Here is a 19,850-nt window from a genome sequence, read left to right as displayed (position 1 = left end):
GTCATTCTTAGGCAGATAACCAGCTGCCGACACCAGACTGTTCGTGGAGAGAAGCTGACATTGACTTTACGTCAACTCTCAATGTGGCCGAACAGCCCCATAATTTCAATTTTCCTTCCATTCGTCGATCTCTCCCTATCTCGATGGCCCATGAAGACTGCAAAGAAATATCTAGATACAGTTCATCGAGATGTAGAGAGTCGACTGTACATCAAAATTCCTACAAGACTTTTTTAGCTATTGGAGGCTTCTGAGCCTCTTGAAGGGAAGCATCCGAGCCACTTGAAGGGAGCCTTCCGAGCATCTTGAAGGGAGGCTTCTGAGCTTCTTGACAGTGCGTTTCCAAGCCTCTTGAAAGAAGAATTCCAAGCCTTTTCAAGAAAATCATCTGAGCCTCTTGAAAGGAAGCTAACGAGCCTTTTGAAAGGAGATTTCTGAATTCTGAACGGATGTTGACATGAGGCTTCCGAACCCCTTGGAGGGAGGCTTCTTAGCCTTTTAAAAGTACGCTTCCAAGCCACTTAGAAGAAGAAATTTGAGCCACCAGGAAAGTTTCTGAGCCTCTTGAAAGGTAGCTTTCGAGCTACTGTAAAGGAGTTTCTTAGGCTTGAAAGGAGGTTTCTCAGCATCTTGAAGGGAAGCTTCTGAGCCTCTAGGAAAGCAGTTTTTAAGCATCTTGAAGGGAAGCCTATTAAAAGTAAGCTACAACACATTTTAAAAAGAGACTTCCAAGCCTCTTGAAAGGCGGCTTTCGAACCACTTGAAACGAGGCTTCTGAACATCTTGAAAGGACGGCTTTGAGCATCTAGAAAGGACACCATAGGGGGTCCAGATAGCCTTCGAACAAAAGCGTAGGATTGCCAATCCGAAGATGGCGAGTTCGATACTCGGTCCAGTCAATGATGTTTTCGGTATGAAAACATTCTCGATACCCTGGGCATAGTGTATCCATTGTACTTGCCGCACAAGATACATACTCATGCACTAGCGGGCATAGACAAGTTTTCAATTAATAACTGAGGAAATACTAACACAATACTATGTTGAAAAGCAGGCCTGGTTTCAGTTGGAATGTAGAACCTTCTTTAAGCCTATTAAAAGTAGGGTTCCGCGTATTAAAAAAAAAAGGGTTTCCAAGTCTTTGGAATGGAGGCCTCCTGAAAGTACGTTTCCAAGCCTCTTGAAAAAAGAATTTCCACCACTCGAAGAGAAGCTTCGGAGCCACTTAAAATGAGGCTTCTGAGCCTTTTGAAAAGACGCTTCGAGCTTCATGGAAAAAGGGTTCCGGACGTAGAAGGATGCTTCTAATTCTCTTGCAACGAAGCAACTGAACTTTTCGGAAAAAAACAGTCATGCCTCTCAAATGGAGGCTTACGTACCTTCATACTCTAGATATTAGTTCCGGAGCATTATATCATATGAAACGTGTTATTTAATATTTTGTTTCAAAGAGGTAGATTGCAAAAAAGATTTTTGTAATGTGTTTATTAAACGTTTGGTCCTTTTGATTTTTTGTCGCACAACTCTGTCGGACCTATAGCCTGTCATACACTGTGCTGGTTTTGGAGGGCAGGTTTCAATAGGCTTTGATTTACTGATCGTCATACATATTATGTACAAGTCAAAGTTTTGAAATAAAAAAATCCTAATTATCAAAATTTTATCAATAAGCTTTGATTGGAATTTTAATACATCCGTCATTACGCATTCTTGCCTGAGATACCCCTGGGGCCTGCGAAGATACCCCTAGGGGCACATGTGCCCCAGGCTGAGAACCGCTGTTCTAGACAATTCTTTTTTCTCCGCGGTCCAACGAATTATGGGCATAAAAAAATATTTTTGGACATATGCAAAATTTCCAATTGCTGCTCAAATGAATACGATTTTCACTTGAGTCGTAACACTGTTCGGAAAAAAATGTCCTGTCCTGTTGACTTGTTGCAGTTTAATTGTAAGAACTAGATCTAGAACAAAGCAAATTATTGTTCATAGTTGTAAGTAATAATTGTATCTTTTGGAGTGAAATTGTATTCTGTTAGTACGCAGAGAACAAAAAAGAGTTCAATTCAGATGGACTTTTCCCTTTTCCTAATAAACAAATAATTTATTGAACAAATAGGGGAACTGTTTCGTTTACCATCTCACTGAAGATACATTCATCTCATTGCAAAACAACGAAATTCAGCATCAATCTCGTCGTTTCATTTTGCTAACACGCGTGCTCACTGCTGAAAAAAAAGAAACAAACCAAATTCCTTTTCATTACTTTGTTTTTGATGGGATGGGAATAGGAACTATGGGATGAAGTGCCGAACCGTTGCCTTACTATTTGCAATATAAAGTTGGCCAGATCGGACACTGAGTTCAGAAAATTTTGAAACCGTTTTTCTTTAGCTGTAATGTTAAATGTGACAATGAAAATAATCAAGCTTTTTTTTTTTCCTAAATGGCTATTTCGGAATTTCTTTTCATGCGATTTTTTTATTATCTTCAATTATGCTTGAGAAGGTATCATCACTGCTAAAATGGATTAGTTTTCTGACGGCAGTAAATAAATTATTTTTTCCTTTACATCTTTCAGGTTATCATTATTGTTTTTACCAGTTAGTCAATTTTACCGATTGTCATTAAACATTCTCCAATGTAACAAATCAAGTTTATTTTTACTAACTGTGTAGACTGTAAGAACTACCTTTTTCAATTTACTTGAAGTGCTCTTCACCACTATCCGTATAATTTGGAGAAAGTCAACCTTCGGAATAGCCCAATAAACAGTGATCGACCAAATGGAAATGATCTTCCACGAAATGATCAACTGCAAACATTAATTCAGCATAATGTTTTCCAAAAACCACACAAAAACTTTCTAGCCGATTTAAACACGAATAAGCATTTGAATGAATTCCTCACAATAACAGAACAAAAGTTGCGAAAGATGTCATTCACCCCATCAAAAAATCAGTACAACTTTGTTGTACGAGACAGGCCCAAACTAATGTGGCCATGCTATGCATTCATGCAACAACTGCCAATAAAAGCGGCCCAGGAGAAATATCGAACACCAATCACAATTCATCGTTAGTCTCGTCCAACAGAACGGTCAAACTGCATCCACTTGTTTCCACGTGAATAATTTAGAAGCTTGACCACTTGAGCTGAGGTTGTCTGGCGACTCCCTAGAGCCTAGGCCGTGTAAGGCAGCCCAGCTGAGTTGCCGCAAAAAACACATGAAAGTGCATGAATTTTAGATCGATTTGCAAAGCGACCATTGGAGTGGTTGCTTGAAGCAAACAAAATTCCAACCGGTTAGCTGCGTTCCCCCGTTCAAATTTCGTACAGGGAGTCAAACATTTTCTTCCTTCGAATAAAACCCGAATCATGGTTCAGTTGATACCAATTCCAAATCACCGCCCGCCGTGTCGCAACCCTTGCAGTCGGCACAGAACTTCGACGCAGCACTGGTACTGTACACAACTTTCCAGACGGCGTCAAATCACCACGGTGTCGTAGAAGACTCTTTTATTGTACTTTTTTTTATCCATTCCCCATGTTGCGTCTGTCTGGAATTTGAAGGGAAGAGTGGAGATAAAATCCACACAAAAAATGTACACAAATGTAATAAGAAACCCCAACCAAGACTATCAAAGCTCGGAAACCAATTTATACTAAGTAGATCCAGATGGCTCGTTCAGTAATCTGAATTGTGGACGAAAACCTGAAAAGCACATTTGCTTGATGGGAAAAGGCGAGAAAAAAAAACTTCGCATTAAACTACTAACGCTGAAGCTTTCTTCCACTCTGTGGTCCGACGGTAGTTTTTAATGTTATTCATCCACTTTTGCAAATTCCCCCGTATCAGTCGGTCTCATTTTCCCGGACTGCAAACCGAAGCACCTGACACCCCGTCAACAACAATTAAAATCTTGCTGTTTTTGCTGGCAATACCCAATCTGCAAACCAGCTCGCTGCAACTCACAAATGCACCACCAGCAGAGTAGTCCTGGGGGTGAGGAAGTGGAAGAAAGAATTCCTTCACCTTTTTTTTTTGCTGCAATCCACGGACACGACTTGAAATAAAACGATTATCAGCAAAATGGGAAAGTTTCTCGCACGCTTTGCTTTGCGCTGTTTTCGTTTGTCGTTTCGCCTCAGTAGATAGCAAGTAGCTCCACTTTGGAAAAGGGACAAATTTCCTTTTCATTGTTTTTTTTGTTTGTTTGGTTTTATAGGTTTCCTTTCCCAGTTTGTAGACGGTGGTAGGATGTCAAATGGGTAACGAAACCAGCGACATTTACATCGTGATTGTCCAAAGTGATTTCGCTTTTGTGTTGGCGCTGCAAAGAAAACTATTTTCCTCGTTAGCCATTTTGTTGAACATGATGTTCGTTTAAGAATCCTTTAACATTTTACAACAGTATGCCGAAACGTACTAGATTGTACCTTATAGCAAGATCTATCTGGAGAGTCAACCTTTTGTACAACCGAATCATTTCTGAAAATGGGCTGTTAAAGTCCTTGAAACTATCATTTGGGCGTATTGTAAATCGTTACCAATACACGAAAAAATCTACCAGCTTGTAGTCATTTCTGCCGTAGACATACCATGAAGTCCTTAATGGCATTGCAAACGAGTCGATTTAATTAAATTATGTAAATAAACTGTGAAATAATTGTAAGCACAAAGCCAAACATGCACCATTCGACCAGCGAAGGGCATCGCCTACCACCGGAATCTGTTCTTTGTCCATAGGATCGAGTTCTGCTCAATCTGGCTGGCTCGTAGCGAAACCGAACCTGATGCATCTGCCAGTCGTTCCATAAAAAAAATCGAATGCCAAGCTACCCCTAGGGCGTTTGGTAAACCACGTGGCGGCCGCTGCATTCGCCCGAGGTCTGTTTTCCATCGTGTTTTACTGCAGCGGGACATGGATGAAAAAATGGCATTTCCTGTCTGCCAGCTCCGTTGGAACAACAGAAAAAAAAACTGCGTCCCGTAGAAGGAGGTAGCGCGCACATAATCATTGATTGGAAAGCACAACATTTATCAAATAAAACATAAATTTCCACGCACCGAATAGCCGGAAAAAGCAATAATGAATAAAATGCCAGCAGCCACGGCAAGGGTTGGGAAATAAATTTTCGCTATCAAACTGTTCGGTGTTCACCACTTCACATTGCGGTGGTGTTAAAGAGAGAATAACCGCAGCGAAAAGCATGTGTGAGAATAAATTTCCACTAGCGATCTTTAAAAAAAAATAAGATTGAGCACCAAAATCATTTCAATCAGGCTTTGACCATAGTAGGGTTACCACTTGCCAACATAATCCAACCGAAGTTGGTTGCCTGCCTGCCTGTAAGGAATTGGCACAACCCCCTAGTGGAAGCGAGTCCATTAACCTAATTTCTTTTGCGATTCCCTCGTCGGCCTATCGGCTTGGTCACCATTGACTACAGCTCAGCGAATGGGTTGTTTTGTGCCGACATGAGCTTAACTTCTTGTATCACTATCGATACGGCTATCAAATTCCTGTCTATCCAGAAGAGGGGTTTCATTCGGCTTATACTTTCTGCAGAACGATCCCCCTTTGAAAGTCTGTCTGCAATCACGCAAGACTTATTCTCTCCGAATTGCATTAGTAGCTATTGGACAACTCCTGCGATGGATTGAAATGGTACTCTGGAAGGGACCATGTGGGTGTGTTGTCCAGCAAGTTTTTTTTTGATTCTGACATGCAATAAAAAGGTGTTGTCGAAATTCATTCAATGTAACGTTGATTTTTTGTTTTAATCAGCCACTTAAACAATCCAACATATGTTTCTAAAATGATACTACTGCTACTTCTTATAAGTTTATTTATTTGAATCAATTGAAAGAATTAACAAAAGTTTCTTTGAACTGATTAATAAATAACATACAAAGATTTTTACGACATGAACTTTTTGAACATTTCGTCGTTAGAATTTTTTTTGGATTCATGGAGTTGATTATAAGAAAAACCAACCTACATCAGTGAAATGAAAGCTTGTACAATTCTGAGGGGAATCCTGCTCGGATTCCGAGGGGAATCCTGCTCGGATTCCGAGGGGAATCCTGCTCGGATTCCGAGGGGAATCCTGCTCGGATTCCGAGGAGAATCCTGCTCGGATTCCGAGGGGAATCCTGCTCGGATTCCGAGGGGAATCCTGCTCGGATTCCGAGGGGAATCCTGCTCGGATTCCGAGTGGAATCCTGCTGGATTCCGAGGGGAATCCTGCTCGGATTCCGAGGGAATCCTGCTCGGATTCCGAGTGGAATCCTGCTCGGATTCCGAGTGGAATCCTGCTCGGATTCCGAGTGGAATCCTGCTCGGATTCCGAGGGGAATCCTGCTCGGATTCCGAGGGGAATCCTGCTCGGATTCCGAGGGGAATCCTGCTCGGATTCCGAGGAGAAAGCCTGCTCGGATTCCGAGGGGAATCCTGCTCGGATTCCGAGGGGAATCCTGCTCGGATTCCGAGGGGAATCCTGCTCGGATTCCGAGGGGAATCCTGCTCGGATTCCGAGGGGAATCCTGCTCGGATTCCGAGGGGAATCCTGCTCGGATTCCGAGGGGAATCCTGCTCGGATTCCGAGGGGAATCCTGCTCGGATTCCGAGGGGAATCCTGCTCGGATTCCGAGGGGAATCCTGCTCGGATTCCGAGGGGAATCCTGCTCGGATTCCGAGGGGAATCCTGCTCGGATTCCGAGGGGAATCCTGCTCGGATTCCGAGGGGAATCCTGCTCGGATTCCGAGGGGAATCCTGCTCGGATTCCAAGGGGAATCCTGCTCGGATTCCGAGGGGAATCCTGCTCGAGTCCGAGGGAATCCTGCTCGGATTCCGAGGGAATCCTGCTCGGATTCCGAGGAATCCTGCTCGGATTCCGAGGGAATCCTGCTCGGATTCCGAGGGAATCCTGCTCGGATTCCGAGGGAATCCTGCTCGGATTCCGAGGGAATCCTGCTCGGATTCCGAGGGAATCCTGCTCGGATTCCGAGGAATCCTGCTCGGATTCCGAGGAATCCTGCTCGGATTCCGAGGGGAATCCTGCTCGGATTCCGAGAGGAATCCTGCTCGGATTCCGAGAGGAATCCTGCTCGGATTCCGAGAGGAATCCTGCTCGGATTCCGAGAGGAATCCTGCTCGGATTCCGAGAGGAATCCTGCTCGGATTCCGAGGGGAATCCTGCTCGGATTCCGAGGGGAATCCTGCTCGGATTCCGAGGGGAACCCTGCTCGGATTCCGAGGGGAATCCTGCTCGGATTCCGAGGGGAATCCTGCTCGGATTCCGAGGGGAATCCTGCTCGGATTCCGACGGGAATCCTGCTCGGATTCCGACGGGAATCCTGCTCGGATTCCGACGGGAATCCTGCTCGGATTCCGACGGGAATCCTGCTCGGATTCCGACGGGAATCCTGCTCGGATTCCGACGGGAATCCTGCTCGGATTCCGAGGGGAATCCTGCTCGGATTCCGAAGGGAATCCTGCTCGGATTCCGAAGGGAATCCTGCTCGGATTCCGAAGGGAATCCTGCTCGGATTCCGAAGGGAATCCTGCTCGGATTCCGAAGGGAATCCTGCTCGGATTCCGAAAGGAATCCTGCTCGGATTCCGACGGGAATCCTGCACGGATTCCGACGGGAATCCTGCACGGATTCCGACGGGAATCCTGCTCGGATTCCGACGGGAATCCTGCTCGGATTCCGACGGGAATCCTGCTCGGATTCCGACGGGAATCCTGCTCGGATTCCGACGGGAATCCTGCTCGGATTCCGACGGGAATCCTGCTCGGATTCCGACGGGAATCCTGCTCGGATTCCGAAGGGAATCCTGCTCGGATTCCAAGGGGAATCCTGCTCGATTCCGAGGAATCCTGCTCGGATTCCGAGGAATCCTGCTCGGATTCCGAGGAATCCTGCTCGGATTCCGAGGGGAATCCTGCTCGGATTCCGAGGAATCCTGCTCGGATTCCGAGGGGAATCCTGACCGGATTCCGAAGGGAATCTTGACCGGATTCCGAAGGGAATCCTGCTCGGATTCCGGGGGGAATCCTGCTCGGATTCCGAGGGGAATCCTGCTCGGATTCCGAGGGGAATCCTGCTCGGATTCCGAGGGGAATCCTGCTCGGATTCCGAGGGGAATCCTGCTCGGATTCCGAGGGGAATCCTGCTCGGATTCTGAGGGGAATCCTGCTCGGATTCCGAGGGAATCCTGCTCGGATTCCGAGGGGAATCCTGCTCGATTCCGAGGAATCCTGCTCGGATTCCGAGGGAATCCTGCTCGGATTCCGAGGGAATCCTGCTCGGATTCCGAGGGAATCCTGCTCGGATTCCGAGGAATCCTGCTCGGATTCCGAGGAATCCTGCTCGGATTCCGAGGGAATCCTGCTCGGATTCCGAGGGAATCCTGCTCGATTCCGAGGGAATCCTGCTCGATTCCGAGGAATCCTGCTCGGATTCCGAAGGGAATCCTGCTCGGATTCCGAAGAGAATTTTGCTTAGATTCCGAAGGGAATCTTGCTCAGATTCCGAAGGCAATCCTGCTCGGATTCCGAAGGGAATCCTGCTCGAATTCCGAAGGGAATACTGCTCGAATTCCGAAGGGAAATTTGCTCGGATTCCGGTAGGAAATCCTGCTCGGATTCCGGTAGGGAATCCTGCTCGGATTCCGTTAGGGTATCCTGTTAGGATTCCGGTAGGGAATCCTGTTCGGATTCCGGTTGGAAATCCTGCCAGATTCCGAGGGAATCCTGCTCGGATTCCGAGGGAATCCTGCTCGGATTCCGAGGGAATCCTGCTCGGATTCCGAGGGAATCCTGCTCGGATTCCGAGGAATCCTGCTCGGATTCCGAGGAATCCTGCTCGATTCCGAGGGGAATCCTGCTCGGATTCCGAGGAATCCTGCTCGGATTCCGAGGAATCCTGCTCGGATTCCGAGGAATCCTGCTCGATTCCGAGGAATCCTGCTCGGATTCCGAGGGAATCCTGCTCGATTCCGAGGGAATCCTGCTCGGATTCCGAGGAATCCTGCTCGGATTCCGAGGAATCCTGCTCGGATTCCGAGGGAATCCTGCTCGGATTCCGGGGGAATCCTGCTCGGATTCCGAGGGGAATCCTGCTCGGATTCCGAGGGGAATCCTGCTCGGATTCCGAGGGGAATCCTGCTCGGATTCCGACGGGAATCCTGCTCGGATTCCGCGGGGAATCCTGCTCGGATTCCGAGGGGAATCCTGCTCGGATTCCGAGGGGAATCCTGCTCGGATTCCGAGGGGAATCCTGCTCGGATTCCGAGGGGAATCCTGCTCGGATTCCGAAGGGAATTCTGCTCGGGTCATAGGGCACTGATGGTTAGCCTTCTTGTTGACGCCATTCCGAAGGGAATCCTGCTCGGATTCCGAAGGGAATCCTGCTCGGATTCCGAAGGGAATCCTGCTCGGATTCCGAAGGGAATCCTGCTCGGATTCCGAAGGGAATCCTGCTCGGATTCCGAAGGGAATCCTGCTCGGATTCCGAAGGGAATCCTGCTCGGATTCCGAAGGGAATCTTGCTCGGATTCCGAAGGGAATCCTGCTCGGATTCCGAAGGCAATCCTGCTCGGATTCCGAGGGGAATCCTGCTCGGATTGCGAAGGAAATCCTGCTCGAATTCCGAAGGGAATACTGCTCGAATTCCGAAGGGAAATTTGCTCGAATTCCGAAGGGTATCCTGCTCGGATCCCGAAGGGCATCCTGCTCAGCTCCCGAAGGAAATCCTTCACGGATTCCGAAGGGAATCCTTCACGGATTCCGAAGGGAATCCTGCTCGGATTCCGAAGGGAATCCTGCTCGGATTCCGAAGGGAATCCTGCTCGAATTCCGAAGGGAATCCTGCTCGGATTATGAAGGGAATCCTTCTCGGATTCCGAAGGGAATTCTGCTCGGGTCATAGGGCACTGATGGTTAGCCTTCTTGTTGACGCCATTGCGAAGGGAATCCTGCTCGGGTCATAGGACACTGATGGTTAGCCTTCTTGTTGACGCCATTAGTATCAGAGGGGAACATCATTCGATGGATCAAAATTCGTTCGAAGGTGTCGGTTATTCATAAACAGAAGTAAAGATGTTCACAATCGCATTAATGCACGTACTGTTTGTTTGTTTGTTTGTTTATTAATGATACTTTACACCAGAAAGACGCATTCGTGTCAGGCAGTGGGGTTTTGAAATACAATTTTGGCATTACGATCACATTTGATCTTCTTTTTCTCTCTCTCTCTCTCTCTCTCTCTCTCTCTCTCTCTCTCTCTCTCTTTCCACTTATGTTTATTATTTTGTTCACTTCGAAATGTCGGAGCGAGCCGGTGCGATGATGACGATGTGCTCTTCATCCAGGATTTGCTGTGGAAATAGTGTATCGCGGTAGTATCCGTATAGGAATGTTTAGGTGAAACTTGCCTGTGAGGTACTTTGCCCCACAGTACCGGCTGCTGTCGAAACCATCACACTAGTTATACCAATACCGACAACAGCCGGCACTGGGGATGTGCTTTGTGTGATATTTCTCCGGTGGGACGTCCGTTTTCTGGTCGGAGGATGGTTGAAGTTTGGTGGTGACCTGGAATTTTAAGCGAGACAGTATCTGCTTCCGGTTGGAGAATTCAAGTACTGACCTGTGGGGTGCCAGTGCCCCACAGTGCCAGCCGTTGTCGAAACTACTACACGATTCTTTCCAGATACACCGACAACAGCCGGCACTGGGGAAAGGCTTTGTGTAGTGTCGATGTCTTCGTTGCTTTCTCTTTACAGATACCTGAACAGCCCAGTTTGGTGCAGGAATGCCAGCAGCTTCGTCGAACTTTCTTCATCGTTTCCCAGGGCATCGGTCAGGCTGGTAGTGCTGATATTGTTTCTTTGTCGCTCTTGCTCGTATTTCCGGCAATGCAGGATGATGTGTCGTACGTTCACTTCAGAACCGCAGCATTCGCAAGTGGGCGGCGGGTCTTTTTAGTAAAATGTGTGGGTAAGCCGAGTGTGGCCGATCCTAAGTCGCGTAAGCGCACGTTGGTCAGCTGCACTACCTCGGTCTACCCATTTTTTGTGTCGTACTTCACTTCCCTCAGTTTCGAGTCCCTTGTTTCGTGCCACTGGTGATCCCATCGGAGTCGAATTGCCTGCTTTACCGCTCTTAACGCGTCTTCACCCGGAATGGGCATATCTATGGCCGGTTGTCTCCTCGCCTCGTTCGCTAATCGATCAGCCTCGGTATTTCCATTCACGCCGGCATGTCCAGGGATCCAACAGAATCGAACACGTTTGTTGCGGACCTTCTCTTCGACTTCCTGGATCCATGGATATTTTGATTTCCCGGACTCTAGTGCCAACAGGCAACTGGCCGAGTCCGTGAGAACCACGATCTCACTACCGACGTTGGGGATTGATACCGCTTTCTTCAAGGCATACGCCTCCGCAGAGAAAATGCTGCATGCCTCTGGAAGGCTGAATATTCCTGCGAGGCCGGTCGAGTAAAATGCGGCTCCAACAGTATCTTCACATTTCGAGCCGTCGGTGTAGACTACTGACGACCTATGGGACCGGGTCGAAAGCAGCTGTTGAACAACTGGTCGGACTCTATCCGGCGGATCGCCAGCTCGCACACTTCTCTTCACATCCCACACAATCGACGGTTTTCGTGCGTGCCACACACGGTCGCTCTGCCTCACTAGTTGGCCGATAGCGGGAAACGCTGTTCTCGTAAGTTCGTGTACCCGGTCCGACGCTCGTCGGATTAACGGTAGAGTGCTGTTGTTGCTGTTTTTAGATAAAATCCGGATGGCCATCCTAGCGATGATTTGAACTGCCAGTAGTTCGAATGGAAGGGTTCCAGCTTCGGCCATGACCGAGATGATCGGGCTGGTCACGAACGCTCCGGAAGCGTAACGAACCATTTTGTTGTATACAGGAGCGAGTGTCTGCAGTGTGTCTGGCCCTCCTCGGCTCACTAGTCCCACTCCGTACGTCAGCTTCGAAGTGACTAGCGCCGAGCCGACCTGCAGTAACTTTGAACGATTGCCACGCGGCAGTTTTGTTCCGATCATCTGGAGAATCCTTAACCGGGAATCGCATGCTTTCTTCATCGCTGTACAGTGCGGCTTGAAGGTTAATGTTCGGTCAAGAGTGACGCCCAGGATTCGCAGACGGTTGGTTTTTGGAATGGCAGTTCGGTCAATGGTGATCTGCTTCTCTGGCTCTCCACACGCGTTGGGGCTACAGTAAAATGTCTGCGAAATCGTCGCCGATATGGGGAAACCAACGCTCTTCGCCCACTTGTCCACAGCTTTAACCGCAGTTTGCAGTTTTCGGTATAAGCCTTGTCCTTTTGGCCCTCGAATCACGAGGATGATGTCGTCTGCGTACACAAGGATTTCGACGCCCACCGGAAGAACTCGAAATAGGCTGCATCGCAACGAGGAACAGCGTCACGGAAAGAACGGAACCCTGTGGTACTCCGTTCTCCAGCGGATATTCTCCGGACATGTGTCCTCCTATAGACACCTGGAAGGTGCGCTCCGAGAGGAAGCTCTGCAGTAGGTTAAGCATCCGACCACGTATCCGCCAAGACTTTAAGGTTCGCAGGATGCCGTGTCGCCAGGTGGTGTCGTAGGCCTTAGATAGGTCCAGGGACGCTATCAGACAGTGCTCGTCGGTGGTAGGCAGCGACCTTTCAAGCTCGGCGAAATATGTGTCGGTGCCGCGTCCTGCCCGGAAAGCGTGCTGGCGCTTGTCGAGTCGTCCACTCGACTCGAGTTCGGTGATCAGTCGCCGGTTAATGATTCGCTCAAGAAGTTTCGCCATGCAGCTGGTGAGCGAGACAGGCCGAAAAGCATTCGGACCGGTATCGTGGCAGTTCGGCTTCCGGATGGGAACGACGATGGCATTCCGCCAGCTGGCGGGAAACTCGCCACTGCGCCAGATGTCATTCAGCAGATCGAGGAGTGTCGTTTTCACGGAAATAGGAAGTCGTTGCAGCAGAGGGTACCCAATTGAATCTGGGCCTGTTGAGGTACCTCGCCCTTTGTCGAGGGCCCACAGAAGTTCGCTCAGGGTGATATCTATGTTATACACATCATCGTTGTTGTGCGAAACGTCTATGGACCTTCGTTCAGCTGCCGCTTTCGCCATCTGGAACGATGGAGGGTAGCTGGAAGTCGCCGATCTTTCGCAATAGACTTTTGCCAGTTCTTCTGCCACTTCTTCGGGGTCGTCCGTAAACCCGTCCGCTCGCTTGAGCACTACCGGACGCTGTTGTCGGTTGCCACGCAGGGTATTCACCGTCCGCCATAGTTCGGTCGCCGTGCTGCTTGGTGATATTTTCGCCACAAAATTTTCCCACGACTGCTCCTTCGCCTCACTAATCGCTTTTCGTGCCGCTGCTCGTGCCTCCTGGAATTTCGCCAACGCATCAGGTTGGTTCGGATCACCTTGCTGTAGGCGTCGGAGAGATCGAAGGCACTTTCGCCGCTGTCGGATCGCCGCTTTTGCTTCGGGGCACCACCACGGTACCGCTTTCGGTCCAATCCGCCCGCTGGTACGTGGAATAGCCTTCGTCGCTGCTGCTATAATACTCTCTGTGAAGCTCTGAATATCCCATTCGGTATCTGATCGGATGGCTTCTGCCGTAAGTCGCTCGTATAGCGACCAATCCGCGTGATCGTAGAGCCATTTGCGTCGTATCGTTCGTTGATTCGACCACCCGGGAATGGACACCGTGATCGGGAAGTGATCGCTGTTGTGCGTGTCCGACATAGTTCGCCAAATGAACCTGCGGGCCAGATTCTCTGAGCAGATGGTCACATCGATAGCCGAGGTATTCCCGGTGGCCGGGTCGATGCGGGTGTGTGAACCGTCATTTAATATGACTAGGTTGTGCGTCAATGTGTTCTCGGCGATAAATCGGCCGAGCGCGTTCGATTGGTGAGACCCCCACGCGAGATTGTGCGCGTTGAAGTCTCCCTGAAACAGCACTGGACCTTTCAGCTGTTCAAATAACTGACCCAATGCGGCCTGAATATGCGTAGAATTTGGTGGGATGTAGACAGACACTACCGTTACTTGGATCGGCGCGTGGATGCGTGCAGCGATGAGGTGCAGGGTGGTGTCAATCTGCACACGCTCGAACGGTATGCTTTCTTTCTTCCCCGTGTTGCCAGTAATGTACACTGTTCCATTCCAGAAGCAACGTGTAGCGCCTGCCGACGAAATCTGGTGGGACGACCGTTTGGTTAACTTTCGTCTCCTGCAGTGCCACGACGCATGGCTCGAGATCGGCGATGAGGAGCTTCAATTCACTGATGTTGGCCCTGAGGCCACGCAGGTTCCACTGTAGGGCGAAAACGCCGCCAGAGCGGCTGTCTGTGACGGAACAAGTGACGGACGACGACGTGGATGTTCTTCTTGTCGACGGGTTGACTGTGGGAGAAAAGGATGGTGCGATAACCTCGGCAGAAACCTGAGCGATGCTGGAACTTGCCTGTGGGACGATTTGCCCCACAGTGCCAGCAGCTGTCGAAACCATTACACTAGTTCTACCAATACCGACAACTGCCGGCACTGGGGATGCGCTTTGTGTAATATTTCTTCGACGTGACGGGCCTTCTCCGGGTGAGGTAACTGCTGTGATGTGTTGTTGGCCTGAAAGGGTTTTCGGGAGAGTATATGCACACGGGTGGAAAAAGCGAGTACTGACCTGTGGGACGTCTTGCCCCACAGTGCCAGCCGTTGCCGAAACTACTACACGATTGCTTCCAGATCTACCGGCAACAGCCGGCACTGGGGAAAGGCTTTGTGTAGTTATGTCTACTGCTTCGTTGTTGGTTATGCCGCTTTCATCGGACGTAGGTGCTGGATGCTCCATTGCTGGTGTAGGGTGGTGGCCAGGGCATAGGAGGGCTACCCCTCCTCCCTGCCGTCTATCCCGGAATGTCGATGTCATGATGCTGTTTGTGGTTTTAGTTCTTGTGCTCGCTATGGTCGTTAGTGTAGGGCGGCGGCCAGGGCAAAGAAGGGCTACCCCTTCTCCCTGCCGTCTATCCCAAGTTTCCGGTATCGTGGTGTAATCAGTGTGTCCATCGGCTACGGAGGTGAATTCGCCATCAACGGGTTGGGGTAAGACGTCCCGGATGACTCCTTCAACCTGCCGTACTTGCGTCGGAAAAGGTACTACACTTTCCCTACTTCCGAACCGATTAGTCTCGTTGTCCGTGTTCGTGCCTTGGTCATCATTGGAGTTCATGCGATGTTGGGGGGTGAAGCTATCGAATACCTTGGCTAGGATAGGTCTCCGGTATCTCCGACTCCTCACTGGAGAAATCCATTTCCGTGAGGCGGCGGACTCAGATCTGGGGAAATGACCGGTTTGTTGTAATTATACTTCGCGACGCCCGCGCTTGGATTCTTGAGCGGCTGGAGAATTGTTTCTCGATCGGGTGAAAGGGCCTGTTGTCGTGGGGACTGGTCGTTGCTGGTCACGTGATTTTTCCTGGCTGACGGTTGTTTCGCTAGTGAGGCTCTGTTTGGGTTGACTGGCTTGCTGCTTCGTTTGTTTGATGAATGCCATCATTTGGGCGATCTTTTCATCCTTCCGCTTGCTTTCTTCCAGCAGTCTGGCGATCTCCTTGTCCTTTTTAATCATGGCCGTTTCTAGCTCCTTCAGCTTTTGTTCGATGGCGTTCTGTTGTGCTGCTGCCTGTGCGTAGCTTCCACTAGCTTGCTGGTTGACGCGCTTTCGGGCTTCCGGAAAAGTGATGTTGTCTCGCACTTTGATTTTTACCACCTCGATTTCCTTTTATACACGGAACATTCGCGGTTGGTTGTTCGGTGGTCACCTTTGCAACTCAGGCAAGATGGTGCCTTGTTACATTCTTCTCCGTGATACTCGTCGGAGCAGTTGAAGCAGCGTCGTTCGTAGGGGCATCGTAGGCGAGTATGACCGTAGCTGAAACATCCGTAGCAGAGCATCGGGTTTGGAAAGTACGGACGGGTGGCAACACGTAGAAGGCCAACTTTGATGTGCTCCGGGTACGTAGTTTTGGCAAAGGTAAGTATAAGGGCGGGAGTATTAACTTTCTGGCCGTTCTGGTTTTTGGTGATCCGCTGAACACGGACAACTTTGTCATTTACCAGCTCCACCAGGATGTCCTTTTCCTCCATATCGATCAATTCGAAGCACGAGATGACACAACGGCTAACGTTCAAGTTTGGATGCGATACCACTTCTACCTCGGTTCCGTCGATGAGCTTTGTCAGTTTAAGTAACTTTTGCACTTGGGCCGGGTCACGGACACTCAGGGAGTATTTGGTTCCTTGCGCCTCAGTTTTCGCGTTCTCGATCGGTCCAGCACATGCCTCTACGGACTTTGAAATAACAAACGGGTTCTTTGGGAGTGGGGTTTCGCCTTTACCGATCAGCTGCAGGTACGTTAATTCACCGAATTTGTTCGTCGGGTCCATAAATATCGGAAGTCTACGTTTTGCTGATCCTCCCGGGTCGCCGCTACTAGCGGCCGCCATGTTGCTTACGTCGGTATTCCCAAGATTGGCAACGGTCACCCGTTACCTACCCCAAATAAACGGAAGAAAGATAAAAATGACGATCTTACCTTCTTCGTTCCTTCGACGTTATTTCTTAAGCGTACGCAAAATTTTGTGAACCACTGTGTTCACACACTTTCGGAAGACACTGTATAACTCCCCAGATTCCGATTGGGCACTTCTCAAATTTTCCCAAAACTTTTCGCCAAAAATTTTTTTTTCTTCTTCGATAGTATTTCCTGCTCGGGTCACCCGACCGACAGCAGCAGAAAACGGAGCAATCAAACACACGAGCCGGGCGTAAACAATACGATGGCGGCTTATTGTAGCCACGCGGTGGGATCACTTTTCACCACTTTTTCACTAATATAACGCACCGATATCAACCGAAATTGATTGCTAATTAGCAATTAGTGCCGGACACTATCCGGCGGGACACTTTTAGCGTATTTACGGTCGCAAAAACCACTGATACGAGAGTGTTTATTCGAGCGCGCACTCGACTGTAACAACGTACAGTGGTATCCCGAGCAAAAACTGAATACACGTACTGCTGGTAAAGCAAACCAATACGAAATTGTATCGGTGGTGGATTCCCGAGTTATCATATACCAGTCACTGTGGTTCATATGCAACCAAATCCCGTCCCATTGGAGTTGCTGCAAAATAATCGTTTTGAATTGTGATACTGGGGTAAAAAGAATGTTTTATGAAACACATGGGAAGGAACAAATTTCTAATAGGAGCCAGTTTTTAATGCTTCTTTGTTCCTTGCGAGTAATATGTTGAGTTTAGGGATTTTTATGAAATGCAGTTTTATAAATTGATCTAAAAATAAGGAGTGAACCTAAAATCAAACATAAATAGTCACTCTTATAAAGTATCAAAAAAATGATCTGTCAGTTGTCTTACTATTATTCGTTAAGCTCTTCAAAAAATGATTATCATTTAGATTTTCAGTCGTAGAAAAAACCAGAGCAAAATGACGGCATTGTACTAACGCTCTAATGTCTTATGGACTCGGATCCGGCGACACTTCCTGCACACAGTTTGCTTGAGTTTGAAAAATAGACCAATCACGCTCACACTGCAAAGGTCCTGCAAGGAATCAATCCGCTTCCTAACAGCAAGCACACGAAAAAGTAAGCGACGACGCTGCGGAAAGAACGCTCAATCAATTTTCCTTTGGACGCTTCTTATTCCACTTTTGCAATTGAGAGGGATTTTCCTTCTTCTGGAAAACGAACAGAAGGAAACCCGACCAGACCATTCCGTTCGCACACAATAAATGCGGATTAGCTTTGGAATTGTGGCTGTCGCTTTCGGACTGGTTTCATTCACACGGACAGATCGGAAGCGATTCCAAGTGTCCCACGTTTCCTGGCGAGCTTCTACGGTCAGCTCCGGTCGGTTTGGCGGTGTTGAAATGTGTTGAAATGTCAGGGGGTTATTGATGGTGGGATTGAAAATACTGCTTTAAGATACTGCTGACCTGCTAGAGCAAAGTAAATCAGAATTTTAAAGTTCTTACATTGACTTTGGCAAAAGATACACTGGTAGTAGATTTACGAGTCCATATATAGATATTTGATTACTTGGTACATACATTTTTTATCAAGTGAAAATATGCTGAAAAAATTAGATCATTCCTATTTAATAAAGTACTGTCAAAATGTTCCCTTTTAGAATTCGAACGTTCTAAAAACTAAATCACCAATTGATATATGTTCCAACATTTTGCAGCATCAAGTCCTTACAAAACTGTTGTAAACTTATTAACAATTGATAATACTTTTTTCCCTATTGGCATTTTTAGTTTTTAATATATCATTTATATTTAACTGCATCTGGAATTCCGCAACTCATAAAGTCAAATAATCAGCTAAAAGTGTACTTCGTATTTCACGAGCGTTTTCAATTTTCAGATTACTGTCGCACCGAGCTATGTATCTCGGCAAAAAAAGAAAATGGGAAAACACCGGAGCAGCAATCCGGCTGTCGTTGCCGATCATGTCAACTGGCCTAGCAATATGTACCTCGTTCTGCCAACCGCCATTATAGACTTGCTGCTGCAGGAAATAATAAAACTTATCACAAATATTTATAGTTTGTCGCATAGAGAAACAAGAGTTAATAATAATAGTTTTCCCCCTCCCGGGAACAAGTTTGCTCCAGCGAATCGGTCCCCCGGTAGATATTTGCTGCGATGCAGCCAAGAATGGCCTGACAGTGCAGCGCAGGAAGGGTTGGACAGTTTGCTCAAGTACTCAGGCCATAAAGGTAAGACACGAAGCAGCCCGGATTACAAGCAAAAGAGTCGCACAAAAAAGTATGAAATCTTTATTGTAACAAACAATCAGTGAAGGAGGCGTGGCAGCAACGAGCGGCCGCAATTTGCTTGTCCAGTGATTTGCTCGGGAACCGAGTTAAATAATTGAGGATGAAGTTTTCCGTAAGCCGATAATAATTGTGGCAAGATGTTTGAAGTGGAAGCAACAGCAAATATTTGCCAAGCTCAGCGACGAGCCTTGTCCACCATCGTTCGATTCGAGTATCACCACGTACGACGAGGGGTATTAAGTTCATACCAAGGTATTAACTTTTCCTCGGTTAGAAATAAATAATATCCATCGGACACTCAACCGAATTAGAGAACTTTATATCGATCCACCTGAGGCAAAGTTTTCTGCAGTCATAAATACATAAATCGATTCCTTCAATTAACCTGCTTCAGGAGTGCAATATGTGTCTAATATTTTCTTAAGGCAAGAGCAAAGTTTCCATCCTGACCGAGTGCGGTTGAGTATCCGGACACACTCATCTTCCGCCATGTGGTGTGGAGTAGTTCAGCTCGGGCGGAATAGCAAAAGTTTATTCCTCTGGCCTCGTGCCGCCGCATGATTCATTGATAACAAACTGAGAATCCACCAATAATGCGCATTAAACTTTTCAGCTTCAAAGTTTACTCGCTCGCATTTCAGTCGGTCGTCCTCGTCGGTACAGTTCTGACAGCCGGAATCGGAGCGATGGTTGGTTTGATAATAAAAATTGCTTGATTGGAGAATGTGAAACTTTTCCCCCGATTATGGTTGTGTGTTGTTGGCTTACCTGCTGCTGGCGATAGCTTCGTAACAACTCCCCATCGGATTTTCCACTGCAAATGAAGAAAAAAAAGAGAAAAAGGTAGAAGCAGCGGTTAGTGAAGTAAGTTCAAGAGATTCAACAGATAACTGTTGAATTTATCGATGTAGTTCAATTGTTGGATCCATA

The 19,850-nt window shown here is 47.9% G+C and overlaps 1 protein-coding gene across 1 annotated transcript in view; it reads right to left on the bottom strand.

Moving 5' to 3' along the window:
* LOC134227381 (uncharacterized) overlaps positions 1–19,850 on the bottom strand; it is an 831,489-nt gene that overhangs the window by 466,629 nt on the left and 345,010 nt on the right. Inside the window, exon 3 of the mRNA XM_062708800.1 lies at positions 19,689–19,734. Within this exon, the coding sequence (XP_062564784.1) occupies positions 19,689–19,734 (46 nt within the window). The remainder of the gene's footprint in view (positions 1–19,688; positions 19,735–19,850) is intronic.

Source organism: Armigeres subalbatus, chromosome 3 (assembly GCF_024139115.2).
Source record: "Armigeres subalbatus isolate Guangzhou_Male chromosome 3, GZ_Asu_2, whole genome shotgun sequence".
Classification (NCBI taxonomy): Eukaryota; Metazoa; Arthropoda; class Insecta; order Diptera; family Culicidae; genus Armigeres; species Armigeres subalbatus.
This window is presented reverse-complemented; position numbering and strand designations above follow the sequence as displayed.